This window comes from Pristiophorus japonicus, chromosome 7 (genome assembly GCF_044704955.1).
Source record: "Pristiophorus japonicus isolate sPriJap1 chromosome 7, sPriJap1.hap1, whole genome shotgun sequence".
In the NCBI taxonomy this organism is placed as follows: domain Eukaryota; kingdom Metazoa; phylum Chordata; class Chondrichthyes; family Pristiophoridae; genus Pristiophorus; species Pristiophorus japonicus.
In genome coordinates, this window is record NC_091983.1 from 60387073 (window position 1) to 60410715 (window position 23643).

At 43.0% G+C, this 23643-nt stretch overlaps 1 protein-coding gene across 3 annotated transcripts in view; it reads left to right on the forward strand.

Moving 5' to 3' along the window:
• The window catches only part of LOC139266777 (hippocalcin-like protein 1), a 69989-nt gene that overhangs the window by 39474 nt on the left and 6872 nt on the right, over positions 1-23643 (forward strand). For all 3 annotated transcript variants that reach the window (XM_070884371.1, XM_070884374.1, XM_070884372.1), the window contains exon 2: positions 18872-19270. In XM_070884371.1, the coding sequence (XP_070740472.1) occupies positions 18893-19270 (378 nt within the window). In that variant the 5' untranslated portion in view covers positions 18872-18892. The remainder of the gene's footprint in view (positions 1-18871; positions 19271-23643) is intronic.

Genomic DNA, 23643 nt, shown 5'->3' on the forward strand with positions numbered 1-23643 from the left:
AGTCTTACTATCTCCTTTTGCCTTGCACCATCATCCCTTTGTCAATTAATTTCCTGCCTTCCATCCTCCTCCCCTCCCCCCGCCCTTACCCTGCCTCTACACCTAACTTGCCGTGGGCTCAATTTTCCCCAGTGATTTGTACTGTTTTTTTGGCACGCGCTGCTTTTTTTGGCATAAGTTTAATGTGTGCCATGTAACTCGGTTACAGTTTTTTTTTGCGTCATGGGGGCGTAACCTGATGTCTGCGTCAGTTTTTGTCAATTATGTAAGTTTACTCCCCCAAAAATTATCCTAGGTCGTCTTATGTGACCACTCCCAAAAAAAACCTTCCGGTGAAGAAAAACCAGCGTGCATTGAAAAATCGGTGCCGAAAGACGCCATTGTATTTCAGTGAAGTTTTGGAGGGAGTCAAGAACACTTAAATGTGCATAATAAAGATCTTTTTTTTTTTAAATCCTTATAACACAGTAAATGGAAGTTTGATCGAATTCTGTAAGTTTTAATTTATTTTCAACTGACACGCCACCACTCAATGTCTGCAAACAGGGCTCGAGGGTCTGAGGTTTGGCCAGCAGGATACTGGTCCCCAAAAGAAGACGACACTGGCTCGGGGCTCGGCAGAAGAAGCCTGGGAGTGGTGGGGAGGAGGGAAGAGCTGTGGAACGCATACAGAAGGCATCAGAACCTTGCACTACGCATCAAATCAAGCCTGGGTGGGAGGGAGGGTTGTTGAAGACTTGCGGAGGGCATCAGATCAAGCCTGGGGGGCGGGGGGGGGGGGGGTTCCTGATCACTGAGCCTGCTCAGACGTGGGTGTGGTCCATACAGACATTGTGGGGAGAGAGAACAAAGAACCTTGACCTGGCTGCCGTTTTGAGCTTCTTGCAAAGGTAAAATTTAAGCATGGGGGCAATACTGACAATGCCATACCTTGTGCAAGCCTTTTGCATGATGGTGCTGTGGAGGAGACAATTGATTTGACGTCATCGCATGAGGAACCTCGGAGTACGTAGGGTGATGGGCAGGAAGCCTCACCCATGTCAGGAATATCGAGACACGCATTCATACCTGCACCTGAGTGATGCAGACTATGTCAGAAGGCTGCATTTCTGCAAAGAAGTTGTAACTGAGATCTGTGAGTTAGTAAAAGTAGATCTGCAACCTAGAAGCATCAGGAGAACTACTTTGTCAGTAGAAGTGAAGGTTACAGCTGAACTTTCATTCTATGCACCTGGATCGTTCCAACTACAACTGGGGATGTGTACGCCATTTCTCAACATGCAACATGTCTGCATTCGGCAGGTGACTGCTGCACTGCAAGCGCAGAGGAATGACTACATAAAGTTTCCCATGACCGCCGAGGCAATGTGTGACAGGGCTGTGGGCTTCTCCAAGCTTGCTGGCTTCCCAAAAGTACAGGGCTGCATTGATTGTATCCACATCGCCTTGCGAGCACCTTTTTTTTGAAGATTCCTAGATGTACAGGAACAGAAAAGGCTTCCACTCTGTTAATGTGCAGCTTGTGTGTGACGACATGCATCACATCATATCAGTTGATGCAAGATACCCTGGGAGCACCCATGATGATGTGTTATCCTACGCGAGAGCATTATATCTGCCATGTTTCAGCAGCAGCCAGAAGGGCAGAGCTGGCTGCTGGGAGACAAAGGGTACGTACGGCCTTGCCACCTGGCTCATGACACCCCTACGTGTAACCCGGATGGAAGCTGACCGGGAATACAACATGTCACACATTTCAACGTGCAGCATCATAGAGAGGGCCATTGGCATCTTGAAACAGCATTTCCGATGCTTGGACCATTCTGGAGGCTACTTGCAATACTCCCCTGAGATTGTTGGTCAGTTCACTATCGTGTGCTGCATGCTGCATAACTTAGCCATCATGACGCAGCGGCAGCTGGTAGAAGACTCACCGGAGGTGAGAGTGGCTGATAATGAAGAAGATGTAGATAACCTAGGAGGAGGACGAGGAAGCCATGCAACTACTTGAACCCAGAGCACGGCGATGGAGGGCGGGCCGTTGTGCCCCTTTAACAATTGCTCGAGCCTTGCACCAGCAGCTCATCCATGAACACTTTGCTGCCTGAAGGCTCAGCGGCAACTTATTCCAAATGGACCATGTTTACTATGGAGCTGTTCCGTAATGTTGTGTTGTATTAATGGAACAAAAAATGGAAAAGATTCGTGTTTACGTCAAAAAGTAGTTGTTAATGGAACAAATTATTATTTTGAATAAAATATATTTTAAATTATACGTTTAACTTTTGTTTGTACTTAACTTAACTTTAATAAACCCATTCTTGTGAAAACTTTAAAGTTTTCACAAGATCACTTACTCACTTCTAACTTGTAAATCACATAACTTACAAAAAACTTTTAATTTGAGAACCGTTAACAGTAACAATAATAACAGTAGCAAAGAAAGGCTGCATCCATCTCTCATCTCCCTTATTCTAAGACCACCTGCTGCTCTTGGTCTTGGTGACTCCACCACCCTTGCCCGCAGGCAGTGGCGCAGCGTTTCTCTGGTTGGTACCAACTTTTTCTTTTGAATATCTCTGGTAACTCACGCGCACTTGATTTTTGGGTGGGGGGGAGGGGTGCGGGCGGTGGGGTGGCCGGTAATGTTGAAGGCCTGGCTTCAGAGGCTAGTCTGGGGAGTGGGAGTGGCAGTTGATTCCGTCAGTGGGTGTGGGGTCTGGACGTGTTCCCTTATTGCAGCAGCTAACTCCAACATTCCCTTCCTCATGTTTGCTGACCGTGTCTCACCTACCTGTGACATGCCCTCCCTCGTGTTCCTGGACAGTGTTCCCATTTCTCGTGTTGTTACTTCTCCCGACAGTCCCAATACCTCACCACCCACCCCACTGATGGTGTCCAGGAGTGATCGGGTAAAGTCAGTGCTCTCCGCACTCAGTCATCATCAGAACCACATCTGTTACATCCTGCACCTCAGGAGAGTGCGGTCGAGCTCTCCTTCCCCTCCTCACCCTGGGTGTGACTCGCAGCATCCCAGTGGGATCCGCAGCCTCGGACGGTGGGAAACCATGGAATGTCCCAACAACATTCAAGCCACTACTCTGGGAAGGGGCTAACACCTCAATGGGTATTACCTGCACCTCTTCCAAAGTGAGTACAACAGTGTGGACTTCATCCATCCCCTCTCCCTCATTCCCATGCTCTTGGTCTGGAAGGTGCGATTGGAAGATGTTCTCCTCTTCAGGCTCGTCCTCGTCTGAATCTTCTGCATCATCAGGGTTGGCCTCAAGTTCTGCAAAATATAACAGACAAATGGTTAGCAGTGGAGGAGGGGGCAGGGTGGGTGGCATGAGTAGGCTCACAGCACAGGCAGCAGCTGATTTGAAGGACCACGATGAATGATAGCACATTGCATCAACCGAAGCGTAGCTGGCAGAGACATCCCCATGAACCAAAGCATGGCTAGCCCGTGCAGTACTTAACAGTTTGCAAAGCCAGACTCTGTAATTTCCAGAGCTTACCCTCCCTTGAGTGTGGGCCCAGCTTGTGCAGTGCTGGTTGCTTTTCTCCAGGCAGGACCCATCAAAGCAGTGACCCTCTCTTCCAAGGGTGTCGGGTGGGTGCAGATTTGCCGGGCTTCCGCCTGTTCAAGTTTTTTCTCGTTTGTTGTGTGCCACCTTCCTCTGCAAAGATGAAAATATAACTTTCTAGAGAGGGTGTCTTTCTGCTGGATGGGACATATACAGGTGGTCACATTTACAATTGCAATTCCATTGAATCAATTAAAATATTTGCACGAACTACTTGACCAAGATCCTGCCACTTTTTTTTGCACTGGCCTCCAGACCTCAGGGTGGTCACCATTACACTAATCTTGTGCAAGTTGGTTCCAACGTTGTTTCTTTTCTTTGGGTGGAACTTTTATGTGACCTCTGCTGGTGTCCAGCTCCTGCCATCTGCCCTCAATCACAGTAACCAGTGCCTCCACTTCATCCTGTAAGAAATTCTTGCTGCTTGCGCAGCATTGCATCTTGTATTGAAGCTCAGATTTTTCCAATGATAATTAAAGTTCTCTCAAACAGAACTGACTCTTTAAAAATGGCTGCTTGCGCCCATGTGCAGTACAGCTCCCGGTCTGCAATCATGTTAAAAACGTCCCCCCCTTTTTTTTTTTTCCCCCTGGCATGCGCAGAAGGCTGCGGTATCGTTTTTTTCGGCGCAGACATTTGGCTTTGGCTCCACCCCCACGCCCCCCCCCCCCTCCCCCCCCGAGGCTACAGGGCAGGCTGCGCACTGCCAATTTAAAAATAATAGAGCGGGGAAACTTGCTATTTATCTTTGGAGCAGTTGTGGCCTAGAAAAACGGGCCTAACTGGCAATATGCCAAAAAACAGTTTTGGCCAAAATTGAGCCCCAAATGTATCATTTTCCAGTTCTGACAAAAAGATAATCGACCTGAAACGTTAACTCTGTTTCTCGCTCCACAGATACTGCCTAACCTGCTTAGTATTTCCAGTATTTTTGTTTTTTTCACTTTTCTTTCCTGATTTGTCTTGCTCTTCGCTGTCTCACTTGCGCTGTCTCCTGCATATCTTGATGCCTTGAGTTAATTTTGAGTGTAGCATCACCTGGTACTCCTGAAGTTTCAGAAAATATTCAATTCTCCAACCTATTTCCCATATCTGAGGTATCTTGTGTCCCTGTTCAAATCTGCCTGTTGTCTACATTAGATTTGGTGGAAAGGATGTTTATATGTAACCATGATGGGGAAAACCTTCATCTTAGAGCACCAGTGATGACTGAGGTTCCTTGTTTCCTCTTCCATGTTGTGGATTACTCCATGTATTCCAAGTATAGGCAGACGTACTGAAGCAAATGAATCTTTACAGAAATTATATTCCTAGTGGTGGGTGCTGGTGGACTTGTCGAGGATAAGAAATCGGGCAAGGGAGGAGTTAGAGATGGATCATAAAGAAAGACCTGAATTGATATTGCATCTCTCTCCACCTTGGGATGTCCCAAAGTGCTTTACAACCAATGAGGTCCCTTTGAAATGTAGTCACTGTTGTATTATGAAGGCAAAGGATCACTGGAAGAAGCATTTCAAGATCAGAACAACAGTGCAAAGTAACACCAATAGAGTGATTAAGGCTACCAGAGTAGGTCAGGGAGAGATTTGGAGTAGGATGAAGTGTTCCTACAAAAAGATGGGCATAGTTGGGACTTGAGCTACTTCTTATAGTGATGCCTTTCATGTGGAGGAAATAATTGGAGTGAAGAGAAGTGGTTCATTATAGGATTTGGAGGTGTAGAGTACATCCATGGTAAACATGGGAAAGTGATGACATTCAACATTTTCTGTTATTTGATTTCCAACATTTGAAGTTTTTCCTTTTTATAATGTCTGTATCGAGCAGCTGTGTAATGCCTTATGGATACAAAAATGCCTTTTTAAAAAAAAAAAATCTAAATCCCATACGTCTTGCTCTAGTTTCCACTTGTAGTGTGTGCTTTTCCCATTTGTGCTACTCATCTTGAAGCTTCATCAGCACAGCTCCTAGAAGGCTGCCAGGTTACTACTTCTCAATTGTTAGGGCTTCATGTATGCTCCAGTAGTCAGTCATAATTAAACCATCATACTGGACATCTGAGAGCCTGGCTGTTTCATCTCGTGCTTTCAGTTAATTTAGAGCGTAATGTGATTGAAAATATTGATTTAAAAATTAACTATTACAATATTTCCACTGCTTTCCCCATTGACCCCAATTGATCTCATTGACTCTAAACATGACTGCATGAGTGACTGTTTATAATGTAGAGAAGTTGTTGACCTACATTACCTTCTAGTTAAATTGAGCAATAAATGGTATTTGTACTGAGTCATAAATTATTTTAATGTTGGATTAGAGTCAATGGTAATTGACTGCACTCCAATTGTACAGTTTAATGGAAATGAGCACTTTGGACATGTTTGCATATTTTCCTTTCATCTTTAGAATATGGGTTGAAATCTACACCAGACTGTTGAGATAAAAGTTTCTCCTTTCTGCTGGCTGTGAGGGTCTGCGTGAAATGAGTTTGAGCAACTTCAGAAATATTCCTTGTGGCTGTTAATCCACAGCAATAAAATCACCAGCACTTTGGAACAAAAGGATGGGGGAAAGGAGAAGAGAAGTGTTTAGTCATGATGCTCCAGCCTTCGAGTATGGGACAGGCTTGATGGACCTGCTGGTCATTTCCTACCAGCCAATTTTGTATGTTTGTATGTATTTGTCAACTTGACTGAACCAGCAGCACACTTCCCTGAGTTTAAAATAACTGTGGGTTCAAGCCACATTCTAACATACAATCTGAAAAACTAGTGAAAATTAACCAACTAAATACCTCCCAAAGTTAACAACTCATATCCGTATACACTGATGTATGGAAAAATGTAGTTACACAAAGCCCAGTAGGATATTGGTATCATAACTTAATCATTTGCGATGCAGGAAAAAATAGTTGAAACTAAGTTTTGCAGCAATTGTTTGTTCGAAATTTCTGAAGGGGTTGTGAACATGTAAATGTGATTTTATTTTCTAGACTGGTATGGAAAGAATTCTGATTCCCTCTCCTCCCCCACAGAGAATTCAGATTTTTGACACTGGTTCATTTTGGAGCTCATTCTTGCCCACTTGGTAGCATTGTTGTCAGTCTAAATGCTGTTGGTTCAAGCCCAATTGCAAGACTGAAGCACACAATCTAGGCTGATTCCTGAGGAAGTGGTTCACCTTTTTTATGTGCTGCCTTTCAGATGACCTATTGAACTGATGTGGTTCAGGTGGAGGTTAAAGAACCCATGTTACTATTCAAAGAAGAACATGGGAGTTCTTCTGTTGCCCTGGCCAACATTCCTCCTTCAACCATTGCCTGGAGTACCAAAAATTGATTCTTGGTCATTCATCCTGTGTTAACCTGGGCATTTCAATTACTCTATGAAATGTTATTTTAGAAACAACAAATGGAGCAGCACATTCCTGGACCCGCACATGCGGCAAAATTGAAGAATTGGAGGAATAAAGTATTTTTTGTTCCTCCCATATGTTTGAAAGAACATTAATGAAATTATTAAAATACAATTAAGTATGTTATTACCAGCCCACTGTAGTTTAATAACATTGCTTTCGGTTCTTACACAATGATGATCAAATAAATGTATAACATCCTGAATCCGGAAACCTCGGGATAAAGGCTGTTCCGGATTTCAGAGAAGAAATCTGACGTCCCAAATCTGGAAACTCTTGAGCCTATTTTTGGGTATTTCTGGATTTGAGACAATCCAACATCCCGAATCCAGAAACCCCTGGGCCGAGTTTCAGGTATTTCGGAGCAGAAAATCCGACGGCTGGAATCTGGCAACCTCGAGGCCGATTTGCGTATTTCTTTGGATTTATCTTTGAAAAGGTATGTACAGCTTAAAATGTACTTAAAATATGCAAAGGAATGTACTCAAAGCATGAAATATAATGGTTTTTAATTTGATAAACCGTACAGGTACCCTGTAGTTACAGGTATAAAGAATATTCTTCCTGTGATTCACTTCATAAGTAAGCTGCACAGAAATAGGTACAGGTTACAATTGACTGGAGGTTATGCTTGAGGTGGAAGGCTCAGCTATGATGTCTGTGGCTGAAGATGGGCCAGCAATAGTATTTTCAAATGTGGAAATTGCTGATGTAGTTGCAGGCTGTAGGTCTTGAGCACTCTGCTGAGATACCCGTTGAAGCATATTGACTCATTTTAATTGTTTAAGTAACTTGGGCTTTTGTTTAATTTTTCCCAAATTTTATACACCTGCATTATTTCTCCTTCACTTCGATCTTTCTATCTCCATGCTGTTTGAAAAAGAACCAAAGAAAAGAGCAAAGTTCGCCCCCTTGGAGTTCGAGCCGGCCGAGGGTTTACTGAGCAGGAAAGGTGATCTGGTCACACATCACTGGGCTTTGGAGTAACAGTCGTTACAAGAGTTTGCTGTGGAAACAAAACCGTATCTGGTGTATTTTTCTGTGTGGTTGTTACCCTCTGTTTTCATGCCGTTATAGTCATTGTGGTATTTTTTAAATAAAAAAAAAGCTATGCAGTTTCGTTGCTCTAGGACATTAATTAATTCTTGACAAAGTTTGATTGCTTTGTCAATGGACATTTTTTCGACTTGATTATCAACATCAGTGTCGTCGTCCTCACTGCTTTCATCCTTTTCCTCTGAATGCAAAACCATGCCCACAATTTCTTCTGTCACTGTATGCACAACAGGAGAATCATTGTCTATGTCCATGACTTCTGTGACATCGTCTTCATTCAATTCTAGTGCAGCTTCACACACCCTTTTGCATATTCTAGAAGTTCAGAAATCCATTTCCTTCTCCCTGGACACACACAAGCCTTCAAAGTCATCAGCAGCATCGTCGTCATCTTCATTAAATATAGTTGCCGGCCAGAAGTTATGCCAAGCATTGGCCAAGATGTTGTCTCCGTTCTCTGTTGTCTCCACTCCATCATTACTCGATCCAACTCATCACTTTTAGGCTTATGCATAGTTTTTCTTTTACTCATTTCTTTCTCAACGTCCCTTTCTGCATAAAACTTCATGATCTGTTCTTTCTGGGTTTTTTATATCGTGGTGGAGATTCCAACACCGTACTCCTCACTCGGTCTTCTCACTGAAGCACCTCCTACCTAATTTCCGGAATAACTCCACTTTCTTGGCAATTGACTGAATTATGCGTCCTGTATTACCCTTTGGGGTATCTGTTGGCCTTTTTGACATGGTTGCAATGACAAACAACACGAATTCACAATACCTTTAAATCGTGAAAAATACCACAGCGATCGAGTCAGATTGAGTGGGGCCTGATCGAGAGGCGTACGTGGGTCAGGTGGTTTGGGTTCGGGTCGCACATGGGTCGGGGTTGTGGGGCACTCCGAAAGGCTCAAACCGATCGCAGGTCTGTATTTGCACAGTTTTTTTTTTAAATCCGGTTTTCGGGTAATCATTCTGGACGACGACTCCTGCGATCTGCACAATGTCTGGTTTTCAGACAATTCCAGTTTTTAGATGTTTTACCTGTATTGCACATTTATGTTTCTAATCAAGTGAAAATGTATATTTTTGCAGTCAATGTTTTGTTACTAGCTGTATATTGGGTAATCCAATTTAAAGATTAAAAATGCTTATAAACTTTTTTTTAATTCCATGGTAACTGCTGTTTTAAATTGATGTAAATCCTGACTGGGTTATCTCACTCCATGTTCATGCTAATGGAAGAAAGAATTCTAACCTGATTTTTTAAAAATGTTTTTTGCACATTGCTAATCTGTAAAACAGTCGATTTCATGTAAATGTTCTTGCAACAAATGGAAAAATTCTAAATGTATTTAGCTGGAGCTTGACTGATCGGAAAAGCCGTTTTTCAGCGCCATGCGCACTGTGCTGAAAACCGGCTTTTGCGATGCCTTCCCGGATCCGTGCACACAGCACGGACCTGGGGAGGCTGGGATTTCTAGGCCAAAATACCTTGTTTACGGAGGGGAGGAAAGTGGAAATAAATAACTTGGATCCATGCTCTTTGGTTGTAAAACGACTGGGATTATTGCTGTTTACTACTCTAGTCTCCCTACTTTATATAATTAATCAAAAACCTGTGATTAACAATGCATTTTGTACTTGCGTGTCACTCTGTACCTCACATTTGCTCACGAGTTCAGGACTCACCTGATCTTGTGTCTGCATAAGAACAAAAGCTTTGTCCAGAAGCATCCTGGACAACCTTGGGTCGTGTCGTAAATTTAAATCCAGCACAGATTTGTTAGCGGATGTTGACAACTGGATATAATCTGGGGAAATGTTGACTTTTGATAGCTGCTGTAAGAGCCTAAAATTTCTCCTCCAAATGCAGGAATAGCTCTGAAAGCTGGAAGTAAACTGAGGGGACAGCAGGAGTGGGCTGTGGGAGGGGAACGCCAGGCCTTTTCAGCCAGAGATTTCATACCAGTCATTGGCCATCCAGTATAAGGATAGTGTTGTGGTTTATGTAGCCTATTGTGGTTAGTTCTACAGTTGAGTGATGATGCCTTAACCACCTCTTAAGACAGAGATGATTAACATTGCACTGGTGGTGGAGGGAGTGAGTGAGTGTGTATGTTGGTGGATAGGGTGCCAAGTGTGGTGGTCACGCCTGCCAATGCTACCATGGAAAGATGTATCTGTGACAGGTAGATTGGTGAGAAGGTCAAGTAGGTTTTTCCTCGTGTTAGTTCACTGACCACTTGCCACAGGCAGAGTCTGGCAGCTATGTCCTTCAGGACGATGCCAACTCAGTCAGTAGTGGTGCTACCGAGCCACCCTTGGTGATGGGCTTTGAAGTCCCCAACTCAGAATATTCTGTGTGCTATATTAGTGTAGAATTGAGTTTTTCAGGCACTCAACCTTTTAATTGCCTACCGAAAAACAGGCTTCCCTGGACAGATCTAATGAAGCAAAACTCAAACTTGTACATGAAGTGACTGCAAATAGCATGCTGCAGTGTTGGCAACTCGCCTGATACCACTATTAATATGTTTTATTAACCTGAAAATTGTGAATATTGTCATTTTAATACAGACTAGCACAGCATGAAGCTATGAACTAGTTTGGATTCATAACGCTTTAACAGAGTGCTTCTGTGCTGTATGCACTCTGGCTTTAAAGCTGTTTCTATAATAGGTTATCCAAAACTGCACACTGTACGCTAACTGTGACCTAACCAATGTTCTCTACTAATTTATTCATTCACCTAGCTTTTTCATTCTCAAGCTGTGAGTAATGCTTAGATCTGATATTGTCTGAATTTGTTGATCATTTAAAAGCTTCTCACTTCCACAAGAAATGCAGTCAAATCACCTGTGGAGCATATATGTGGAGAGGGCTTGACCAGGTGGATGCAGAGAGGATGTTTCCACTGATGGGGGAGACTAGAATTAGAGGGCACGATCTTAGAATAAGGGGCTGCCCATTTAAAACAGATGAGGAGAAATTTCTTTCAGAGGGTTGTAAATCTGTGGAATTTGCTGCCTCAGAGTTGGGACATTGAATAAATTTAAGACAGAAATAGACAGTTTCTTAAATGATAAGGGAGTAAAGGGTTATGGGGAGCGGGTGGGGAAGTGGAGCTGAGTCCATGATCAGATCAGCCATGATATTGAATGGCGGAGCAGGCTAGAGGGGTTGTATGGCCTACTCCTGTTCCTATTTCTTATGTTCTTATATAGTCTGAGCTTTACATGGCACCACATGCAGATGATCAAAGCAGTATGGGCCCATTCTTGATTCCACCCATTTCCTTTTTTCCCCCTGTCCACCCAAAAAGGCACTCAACATTTATAATGGAGAGGCCTGAGACTAATAATGGCTCCTACTCAAATCTCTCTGAACAAGAGTAGGCCATTCAGCTCCTCGAGCCTGTTCCGCCATCAGTGAGATCATGGCCGATCTTTATCCTAACTCCCTCCATATCCCTTAATACCCTTGGTAAAAACCTATCAACCTCTGATTTTAAATTATTAATTGAGCTAGCATTTACTGGTTTTTGTGGAAGAGTTCCATACTTCTACCACCCTTTGTGACGAAGTGTTTCTTAACTTCCCTTAATGACCTGGCTCTGATTTGATGGTTATGTCCCCTTGTGCTCGACTGTCCCACCTGCAGAAAAAGTTTCTCCCTATCAATTCCTTTCAAAACCTTAAAAGCTGCAATCAAATCACCCTTGACCTTTCTATATTCCAGGAAATACAGGCCTAGTTTATGTAATGTGGTAATTGTTGGTCAATTATTCCAGCCCAGGACATCGCTGCAGGAGTTCCTCAGGGCAGTGTCCTAGGCCCAACCATCTTCAGCTGCTCCATCAATGACCTTCCCTCCATCATAAGATCAGATGTGGGGATGTTCGCTGATGATTGCAGTGTTCAGTTAAATTCACAAATCCTCAGAAAATGAAGCACTCCATGCCCGCATGCAGCAAGACCTGGACGACATTCGGGCTTGTATTCGCAAGTAACGTTCACGCCACACAAGTGTCAGGCAATGACCATCTCCAACAAGTGAGAGTCTAACTACCTCCCCTTGATATCCAATGACATTACCATCGCTGAATCCCCCACCATCAACATCCTGGGGGTCACCATTGACCAGAAACTTAACTGGACCAGCCTCAAATACTGTGGCAGCAAGTGCAGGTCAGAGGCTGGGAATTGTGTGGCGAGTGCTTCACCACCTGACTCTCAAAGCCTTTCCACCATCTACAAGGCACAAGTCAGGAGTGTGACGGAATACTGTCCACTTACCTGGATGAGTGCAGCTCCAACAACACTCAAGAAGCTTGACACCATCCAGGACAAAGCAGCTTGATTGGCACCCCATCCACGACCTTCAAAATTCATTCCCTCCACCGTCACTACAGTGTGTACCATGTATAAGATGCAGTGCAGCAACTCTCCATGGCTTCTTCGGCAGCACCTCCCAAACCCGCGACCTCTACCATCGAGAAGGGCACATGGGAACACCATCACCTGCAAGTTCTCCAAGTTATGCACCAATCTGACTTGGAATTATATCACCGTTCCTTCATCGTTGCTGGGTCTCAATCCTGGAACTCTCCTTTAACAGCACTGTAGTAGTACCTTCACCACAAGGACTGCAGCAGTTCAAGGAAGCTGCTCACCACCACCACCTCGGACAGGGATGGCCAATAAATGCAGGCCTTGCCAGCGGATCTCAATCTAACCTTTTGGAGCCCTGGTGGTAATCTGGTGAATCTGCATGCACTCCTTCCAAGGCCAATGTATCCTTTCCAAGAAACGGTGCTCAAAACTGTACACAGTTCTCCAAATGTGGTCTAGCCAGATCTTAAATGTGCAGTGCTGTTTAAATATATACAACTTTAAGAGCTGTCTTAACAATTTTCCTTTGGGAGATGGTTAGTGGTGCTATCCTCCATTGTTCATGATAATTGAGTGAAGAGACTACTTAATTTAAAGAGTGGGAGTAATAGCCACAATACTTGTGCATAATCACACAAACTTGAGCCATTATATACTCTTGTATTAACTTTCCTGCTTTTAATTATGGCTAGCTTTTGTTACAATGTAGGGGAGGTTGAAATTTTATTAAGAACATAAATAGGAGCAGGAATAGGGCATACGGCCCCTCGAGTCTGCTCCGCCATTTAATACGATCATGGCTGATCTAATCATGAACCCAGGTCCACTTCCCTGCCTGCTCCCCATAACCCCTTATTCCCTTATCGGTTAAGAAACTCTCTATCTCTGTCTTAAATTTATTCAATGTCCCAGCTTCCACAGCTCTCTGAGGCAGCGAATTCCACAGATTTACAACCCTCTGAGAAGAAATTCCTCCTCATCTCTGTTTTAAATGGGTGGCCCCTTATTCTAAAATCATGCCCTCTAGTTCTAGTCTCCCCCATCAGTGGAAACATCCTCTCTGCATCCACCTTGTCAAGCCCCCTCATAATCTTATACGTTTTGATAAGATCACCTCTCATTCTTCTGAATTCCAATGAATAGAGGCCCAACCTCCTCAACCTTTCCTCATAAGTCAACCCCCTCGTATCTGAAATCAACCTAGTGAACCTTCTCTGACTTGCCTCCAAAGCAAGCATATCCTTTCGTAAATATGGAAGCCAAAACTGCTCGCAGTATTCCAGGTGTGGCCTCACCAATACCCTGTATAACTATAGCAAGACTTCCCTGCTTTTATACTCCATCTCCTTTGCAATAAAGGCCAAGATTCCATTGGCCTTTCTGATCACTTGCTGTACCTGCATACTATCCTTTTATGTTTCATGCACAAGTATCCCCAGGTCCTGCTGTACTGCAGCAATTTGCAATTTTTCTCCATTTAAATAATAACTTGCTCTTTGATTTTTTTTTTCTGCCAAAGTGCATAACCTCACACTTTCCAACATTATACTCCATCTGCCAAATTTGTGCCCACTCACTTAGCCTGTCTGTTCTTTTGCAGATTTTTTGTGTCCTCCTCACACTGCTGTTCTTCCCATCTTTGTATCGCCAGCAAACTTGGCTACGTTACACTCTGTCCTTTCTTCTAAGTCGTTAATATAGATTGTAAATAGTTGGGGTCCTAGCACTGATCCCTGTGGCACCCCACTAGTTATTGATTGCCAACCCGAGAATGAGCTATTTATCCCAACTCTGTTTTCTGTTAGCATGGATAGAAGATTGGCTAACTAATATATTATCCCCAACCCCATGAACTTTTATCTTGTGCAGTAACCTTTTATGTGGCACCTTGTCAAATGCCTTCTGGAAGTCCAAATACACCACATCCACTGGTTCCCCTTTATCCATCCTGTTCATTACATCCTCACAGAATTCCAGCAAATTTGTCAAACATGACTTCCCTTTCATAAATCCATGCTGACCCTGACTGAATTATGTTTTTCCAAATGTCCTGGTAGTGCTTCTTTAATAATGGACTCCAACATTTTCCTAACCACAGATGTTAGCATAATTGGTCTATAGTTTCCTGCTTTTTGTCTGCCTCCTTTTTTTAAATAGGGGTATTACAGTTTCAGTTTTCCAATCTGCTGGGACCTTCCCAGAATCCAGGGAATTTTAGTAAATTACAACCACTGCATCCACCATCCCTGCCACTACTTCTCAAGACCCTAAGCTGCAAGCCATCAGGTCCAGGGGATTTATCTGCCTTTAGTCCCATTATCTTACTGAGTGCCACCTCCTTGGTGATTGTGATTGTGATTGTGTTAAGTTCCTCCCCCCAATAGTCTCTTGACTATCCACTGTTGGGATATTTTGTGTCCTCTACAATAAAGACTGATATTTGTTCAGAGTTTCTGCCATCTCCATGTTCCCCATTACTAATTCCCTGGTCTCGTCCTCTAAGGAACCAACATTTACTTTAGCCACTCTTTTCCTTTTTATATACCTACAGAAACACTTGCTTTCTGTTATATTTTGTGCTAGTTTACTTTCATAGTCTATCTTCCCTTTCTTAATTTTTTTAGTCATTCTTTGCTAGCTCTTTAAAGCTTCCCAATCTTCTGTCCTCCCACTAGTTTTGGCCACTTTGTATGCCCTTGTTTTTAGTTTGATACCGTCCTTTATTTCTTTAGTTAGCCATGGATGGCTATCTTTTCTTACACCCTTTTCTCCTCACTGGAATATATTTTTCTTGAGTTGTGAAATATCTCCTTAAATGTACTCCACTGTTCATCAACCGTCCTACACTTTAATCTATTTTCCCAGTCAACTGTAGCCAACTCTGCCCTCATACCTTCATAGTCTCCTTTATTTCAGCTTAGTACGCTGGTTAGAGATCCAACTTTCTCACCCTCCATCTGAATTTGAAATTCAACCATGCTATGATCACTCATTCCAAGGGGATCCTTTACTAGGAGATTGTTTGTTTATTAATCCTGTCTCATTACACAGGACCAGATCCAAGATAGCCTGCACCCTGGTTGGTTCCGTTGCATGCTACTCGAGCAACCCGTCCCTAATGCATTCTATGAACTCTTCCTCAAGGCTACCCTGACCAATTTGATTTGGCTAATCAATATGGAGGTTAAAATGATTATTGCTGTTCCCTTTTTACAAGCCCCCACTATTTCCCGGTTTATACTCCGACCAACAGAGTTGCTACTATTAGGGGGGGCTATAGACTACGCCCACCAGTGACTTTTTTTTCCCCTTATTATTCCTTATCTCCACCCAAACTTCAACATCCTGATCATTTGAGCCAATATCATTTTTCACTATTTCAGTGATTCCATCCTTTATCAATAGAGCTACCCCACCTCCTTTTCTTTTTTGTCTGTCCTTCCGAATTGTCAAATATCCCTGAATATTTAATTCCCAGTCCTGGTCACCTTACAGCCACGTCTCTAATGGCTATCAGTTCACACCCATTTGTATCTTTGCTGTCAACTCATCTATTTTGTTACGAATGCTATGTACATTTAGACAAAATGCCTTTAAATTTGTTTTTCTTATCCTTTTTTTTTTTCCTGCTTGTTTCCCCTCTCCTTCAAACTCTTTCTTTTTGCTTGCTAATTCCAGTTTTACTCCCCTCCCTATTGAATCTATTTTCAGGTTCCTATTCCCCTGCCAAGCTAGTTTAAATCCTCCCCAACAGCACTAGCATCTCTCTCCCCTCTTTCCCTCTCTCTTTTTCCCCCCCCCCCCCCGGGCGAGGATATTGGTCCCAGCTCTGTTGAGGTGCAACCTGTCCATCTTGTACAGGTCCCACCTCCCCCAGAAGCGGTACTAAAGCCCTCCTGCCTGCACCATCTCTCCAGCCATGTATTCATCGTCTCTATCCTCTCCTTTCTGTACTCACTAGCTCATGGCACCGGGAGTAATCCGGAGATTACTACCTTTTATGAGGTCCTGCTTTTTAATCTCTCACCTAGCTCCCTAAACTCTGCCTGCAGGTCCTCATCCCTCTTTCTACTTATGTATTATTGTTCATTTATGTATCAATGCTATGAAACAGCATTGTTGACCACGCAAGTATTGTATAATTACTATTGGCAGAGGCTACTAGATGTCGTGTATTTGGATTTCCAGAAAGCATTCAATAAGGTGCCACATAAAAGGTTACTGTGCAGGATAAGAGCTCACGGGGTTGGGGGTAATGTTAGCATGGATAGAGGATTGGCTAACTGAAAACAGTGTCAGGATAAATGGGTCATTTTCAGGTTGGCAAACTAATTAGTGGGGTGCCACAGGGATCAGTGCTGGGGCTTCAACTATTGACAATTTATATTAATGACTTGGATGAAGAGACCAAGTTTCTCCTTTCATCCACGTAGCCAAATTATCTGATGCAAAGATAGGTGGGAAAGCAAGTTGTGAGGAGGCCGTAAAGCATCTACAATGGGATATAGACAGGCTCAGCGAGTGGGTGAAAATTTGGTAGATGGAATATAATGTGGGAAAATGTGAGGTTAGCCACTTTGGTAGGATAAATAAAAAAGCAAATTACTATTTACATGGAGAGAGATTACAAAATGCTGCAGTACAGAGGGATCTGAGGGTTCTCGTACATGAAACACAAGTTAGCATGCAGGTACAGCAAGTAATTAGGAAGGCAAATGGAATGTTGGCTTTTATTGGAAAGGAGATGGAGTATAGAAGCAGCGAAGTCCTGCTCCAACTGTACAGGGTGTTGGTAAGACCACACCTGGAGTACTGCGTACAGTTTTGGTCTCATTTAAGGAAGGATATACTTGCAATGGAGGCAGTTCAGAGAAGGTTCACAAGGTTGATTCCTGAGATGAAGGGGTTGTCATATGAAGAAAGATTGAGCAGGTTGGGCCTATACACATTGGAATTTAGAATAATGAGAGGTGATCTTATTGAAACATATAAGATTCTGAAGGGGCTTGACAAGGTAGATGCAGAGAGGATATTTCCCCTCATGGGGGAATCTAGAAATAGGGGCATAGTTTCAGAAAAGGGGTTTCCCATTTAAGACAGAAATGAGGAGGAATTTCATCTGAGGGTCAAATCGTTGGAATTCTCTACCCCAGGGAGCTGTGGAGGCACTGGATCATTGAATATATTTAAGGTAGAGATAGACAGATGTTTGAGCGATAAGGGAGTCGAGGGTTATGGGGAGCGGGCAGGGAAGTGGCGTTGAGGCCAGGATCCAATCTTCTTATGTTAAGTTATGTTTACTAGTCTCTCTCTCTCTCTCTCTCTCTCTCTCTCTCTCTCTCTCTCTCTCTCTCTCTCTCTCCATTTCTACAGTTGAGAGAGACTATCCATCTTGAATTTCCATTTTAAAGTAAATTGTATCCTAACTTTCCCAATTTGCCATCAGTAACTTTGGAGGAAAAATTGCTCTTAAATCCTATCCAGTAGAACTTTTGTGGTGTCTTGTAGTGGATGATTCATGAAAGAATATATTGAAGAGCTTGGAACCTTGTAAGTGGCCAATCAACTGGAACCCATTTTACATACCAAGTAGCTGTTAGGGTAGTGTGGAATCTGCTGCTCTGGTTGTCCACCTCAGATAAAGGATTATTAGACTGTTATTAGTCCGTCTACACAGTTCTAATGAAGCTCGAGGAACAGCACCTCAATTAGGCACTTTACAACCTTCTGGACTCTATATAGAGTTCATCAATTTCAAATCATAAACGCTGCTCCCATTTTTCCGGACAGCAGGTGCTGGTAATTATTCTGCTGTTGCCATTTACAGATCTCCTAGACCTATCTTCTGTTACTTACTTTATCCCATTTTTAGCCTCTTTTGCCATCATCCCTTTTGTCATTTAATCTCTCCCGCCTTCCACCCTATCACAGAGCTTTCCTTTTGTTCTCTTTCCGTGCCTCTGTACTTAATACCTGTTGCATCTGTAACTTTTTCCAGTTCTGATGAAAGGTCATCAACCTGAAAAGTTAACTCTGTTTCTCCCTCCATAGATGCTGCCTGAACTGCTAAGTATTTCCAGCACTATCTGATTATTAGACTACCATTTTCCTACTGATTTTTCTCTTCCTCTTTCCTTCTATTACCCTGTTCCTCTTTCACCAGATACATAGAGATGGTGAATTAATCCATTACTTTGGTAAGACACCTTGAACTTTTGATCACAGGATTTATATTTGCTTTTTTCTCTATATATTTGCACTACACTCTGTCTACTGCTGTTGAGGTTCTTGGGTGGTGGATGCACCAATTATAGAGTCTTGGACATGAGGTAAATGCATTTTTTCTTAAGTATAGTTTGTTTATTTGGCAGGTTAAAGTAACTCACACATGTTAATTCCCATTTCTTGCTTTATGTAGGTTTGAACCAAAACCAAGAGGATGGGAAAGCAGAACAGTAAACTTCGTCCAGAAGTGCTTCAGGACCTGCGAGAAAATACAGAATTCACAGATCATGAGCTCCAAGAATGGTACAAAGGCTTCCTTAAAGATTGCCCGAGTGGCCATTTAACTGTAGAGGAGTTCAAGAAAATCTATGCAAACTTTTTTCCATATGGAGATGCTTCAAAGTTTGCAGAGCATGTATTCCGTACCTTTGATACAAATGCTGATGGAACTATTGACTTTAGAGAATTTATAATTGCACTTAGTGTCACGTCCCGAGGGAAGCTCGAACAGAAGTTGAAGTGGGCGTTTAGTATGTATGACCTGGATGGCAATGGATACATCAGCCGAGGTGAAATGCTGGAGATTGTGCAGGTATGCCATTAGGTAAACACTAATCAAATATGTGCAGTAACTTTTTATTTCTTGCGTACCCCGACGCCAAATCTCGCTCTCGCTCGCTCTCCAACCCCCCCCCCCCCCCCCCAAAAAAAACGCACTCCAGCTATGTATTGTGTACAGTTTTGGTCTCCTAACCTGAGGAAGGACATTCTTGCTATTGAGGGAGTGCAGCGAAGGTTCACCAGACTGATTCCCGAGATGGCGGGACTGACATATCAAGAAAGACTGGATCAACTGGGCTTGTATTCACTGGAGTTCAGAAGAATGAGAGGAGACCTCATAGAAACGTTTAAAATTCTGACGGGTTTAGACAGGTTAGATGCAGGAAGAATGTTCCCAATGTTGGGGAAGTTCAGAACCATGGTCACAGTCTAAGGAGAAGGGGTAAGCCATTTAGGACCGAGATGAGGAGAAACTTCTTCAGAGAGTGGTGAACCTGTGGAATTCTCTACCACAGAAAGATGTTGAGGCCAATTCACTAAATATATTCAAAAAGGAGTTAGATGAAGTCCTTACTACTAGGGGATCAAGGGGTATGGCGAGAAAGCAGGAATGGGGTACTGAAGTTTCACATTCAGCCATGAACTCATTGAATGGCGGTGCAGGCTAGAAGGGCCGAATGGCCTACTCCACTTATTTTCTATATTTCTATGCACAGATTAGATGGTCCAGTCTATTTCTCCACAACTGTCTTTAGCTGTTGCTTGGCAGGCCTTCTAGGGAAGTATTTTTTTGATGATGTATTGATTATATAGAATATTTGAAAGTGAAAATAAAGATTTTAGTCGATGCATGGAGTACAAAATCCAGTAGAGTCAGGAGTGAGGGAAGGACATGAGCTTGTAGCATTTGGAAAAGTCTAGAGTTTCAGGAGGATGAAGGCATTGAGAAACCTGAGCCTCGAGGACAAAGATGTGGGAGGCAAAATTCAGGGTCTGGATACGGTCTGTTACCGCCGTTTTGCAGTGGCCAAGCGACGGAATCGAGTGGTCGCTGCGTTGCAGTCCATTGGCCGCTCCGACCCAAATTCAGGTCGGGAATTTTTCAGCCTATTCCCACTTCTGCCCCGCTGCTACCGACTGCCACAAGCGCATCATCGAAGCGCGCACCGCCGCTATCCCGCACCTGCATTTTAATCCGCCCCAAATTTAGTGAAAAATATCCACGAGCCGCTGCACGGTGCCCCCGACAGCTTTTTCTGTCTGTGCACCTTCTGTCTGTGTGTGACGCGGCGGCTCTTCAAGGGGAGGGCCCACTGCCACAGTCGCCATGTTATTTTTGCCGGCTGACTTCCCGAACGGCCGGCCAATTATTGCCCTGGGTTAGGCCGGGCCACCAGCAGGCAGCCCTGGCACCCCTTCTTGGGTGCTAGGTTGCTGGCCTGGCCAAAACCCTCCCTGGTGGCCCAATGGACCGATGTTTGTGCATGCCGAACGTTCTCCCCTTTAAGTGAAGGAGAGTGTGGTGACGCAAACGTGTCGTGATGTCATCTCTGCCCCCACTGTGAACGCCTTCCGGTCCAACGAGAAAAAAATTAAAGTGCAGAAAATCATTCGGAAGGCCACCTTATCACACCCAGCTGTTTTATTTTTAAAAAAAGAGGTAAAATATCATGGGTGCGCCAGCTTTCTGCTGTACCTGAATTTTGTCCCCGTGGATTAGGGTTTTGGGAACAGTTATGGGTGGAGCTTGCGGTATTGTGAAAGATGGGGATTTTGGCAACAGGCCAGGTATGTGGAAGAAGAAAGCTCAGTTTAAAGATTGAGTGCCAACATCCACCCCTCTGAATTTAACCCGAGGGCAACCAAAGAGTTGAAATTTAGGCCAAGATATGTAGGTGTTGGCAGGAGGCAAAGAGCAAAGATTTGATTTTAATTTTACTCTTAAGTTGGAGGTTTACTTGTCTTAATGCTTAACAAGCAGATGGAAGTGGAAGTGGAGAGGTGAAGTCGGATGTCAACAGTGTGCACCTGGAGGCTATCCCTTTAAATTATACCAATGTAAGATGTTAAGAATTGAACCCAATGATACTATGGAATGACCAAACAAATAAAAAAAATAAATAAAAAAAGTGTGCATTGCAGTGGGTACGAGTGGAACCATGAGAGAATAGTGCCATGGAGGTGGATTTTGGAGATGACTTATTGGAGGATGGACAGAATGAGGAAAGATTGAGGTAGCATCAGTCACACGGGATTTTGACCAGTGCACTCTTGGTGTAGATGAGGCAGAAGCCAGATTGGAGTGTGTTGAACAAGGAAAGATGGACCCATAGTTTAGAGGCAATAACTCATTCAAGACTTTGGAAAGAAAGAAAAGCTTGTAAATGGGGTAGTATAAGGAGAGAGTGGAGGTGTCTTTGAGAAGAGGGTTCATGTTCATTTTGGAGGAGATAAGGACCAGTTGGTGAGCCTGGTGTTGAGGGGGGAACGTTAAGTGATTTGAAGCTGTGATCGGTTGATTGGACTTCAATAATGAGCTTGATGAGAGTGGGAGGAGAATGGGTGGGGGAGGATTGGAAAGAGGCCATGAATTGTTGGCAGAGGCAACAGCGTGTTGATCTCAATTTTGGGCTGAGGTCCTCCCGTTTAATATACAAGGTGAATATTGAGGAGGGAGAAATCGACCATTTTTCTGCTTTCCATTATCTTGGGAGTAGTAGAAGGATTTGGTTGTGCAAAGAAAGCAACTGTACTTGCAATATAAAAATAATTAGCAATTTATAATCTCCCAAAATCAAGAATTGAGATTCAATTAGACATCAAAATGTACTGCCAAATCTGTTACTTAACCTTGTGCAATCTGTTTGAGGAGCTGTAACTCAGAATAAGGATAAGAATTTGACTTGGTGATTGACTAAAAGAAATGTACTTTTATTCTATAGTATTTAGCTAGTTTCATCTGGTATGCCAACAACTCCTTGCTAACCAAAAGAATTTAACAGCTTGGCTCAGAAGCAATCTCATGCTTGGATGGTTTGATTCTTTCATTGCTATCAATAATTTGTTCAATGTTCAACTTGTAGTACAATGTTGGAGTAAAGGTTAGGCTGATTGATTTTGAGAATTGGATTTTAGGAAATTAAAATTTTAATTCCCCAGATAATTTTTAAACAAGGTGTAAATAGGTTCCAATAATCAATTTTAAAATTGATTCTAATTTACCTAAAACATTTTGCAAACAATCCCAAGTTGCCATTCAAATTTAAAATATTCCTCCTTCCTGTCCAACAATGTCCCTCTGCCCAAAGTTACACTGTGAACTTGTCCAGGTTACAGTAATTTGTGTAAGTAAGGCAAAATAATTATCAAATGCAGTTCTTAGCATTATAAAATGCTAGGACATGCTGTCTAATTAGCAGGTTGTGAATTGGTTTATAATGCGGATGGGGAGAGAGTAAATGGAAGGCAAAAACAATTTCAAAAGTAATGAGTGACGTTCCATAAGTTCTGTGGGCTAGCATAAAGTAACTATTGTGGCAGAGCAATCCATATTCCTTTTACCAAGTATCATTGCTTGTATTTTGCTACAAAACAGGATGTGCACTTGCCAATGCAGTGTTGGCCTCCTTGGGATGTCCAGTAGGTGAAGGAAGAAAAGTAGATGTCTTCCCATAACCCTGAATATTTCTCCCCCTGCTGCCCCCTTCAGCTTTCTTCTTCTCCCTTTTTCACCACTACCCCTCCCTCAACAAAGCAAGCATCCATAATGAATCTCTGTCCTCCTCCCTGCTGGAACTGGAGGAAACACTGATTGGGTGTGGTGGGCAGGAAGAGTGTGTGTTTGAGCCTTTTCTACAAGCTGCAGTGTCTCAGGGCTGACACTAAGTATAATGAATAGATGGAAAATTAAATGAACCAGTGATGAAGCTTAATAGAAGCTACTTGGAAATTCTTACAAATGTTCAGGTGTTAGTGACCCATTTAAAAAAAATACATTAAAATAAAGTGCTTATGATGGATTTTGAAATAGAATTGAACAGTAAACTGCATTCCAAAAGCTATTGCTTAAAACTTACAGAAACCTATTTCTACCTCCGTCCTTTTGCCATTTGCTTCAGTGTGAAGATAATCAAGTAAATGATGCATTTGACCACAATCTGTTTTCACTAACCTGTCTTGTACATGCTTGCAAAATTCAACTTTTTAGGGAGAGTGTTTGAAAAGATGCTGTGGTATCCTTGACATACTGGGAGGAGAAATGGAACTTTGAAGTTCCATATTCCATGTCTTCCCATCTATCTCGTTGCTTCCTGAAGTTTATAAAATCCGCCTCCTTTGTTATAATTGAGTACTGCAAAGTTTCCAGATAACTTGCCTGGAGATGGGGGGGAAATAAAATCTTGT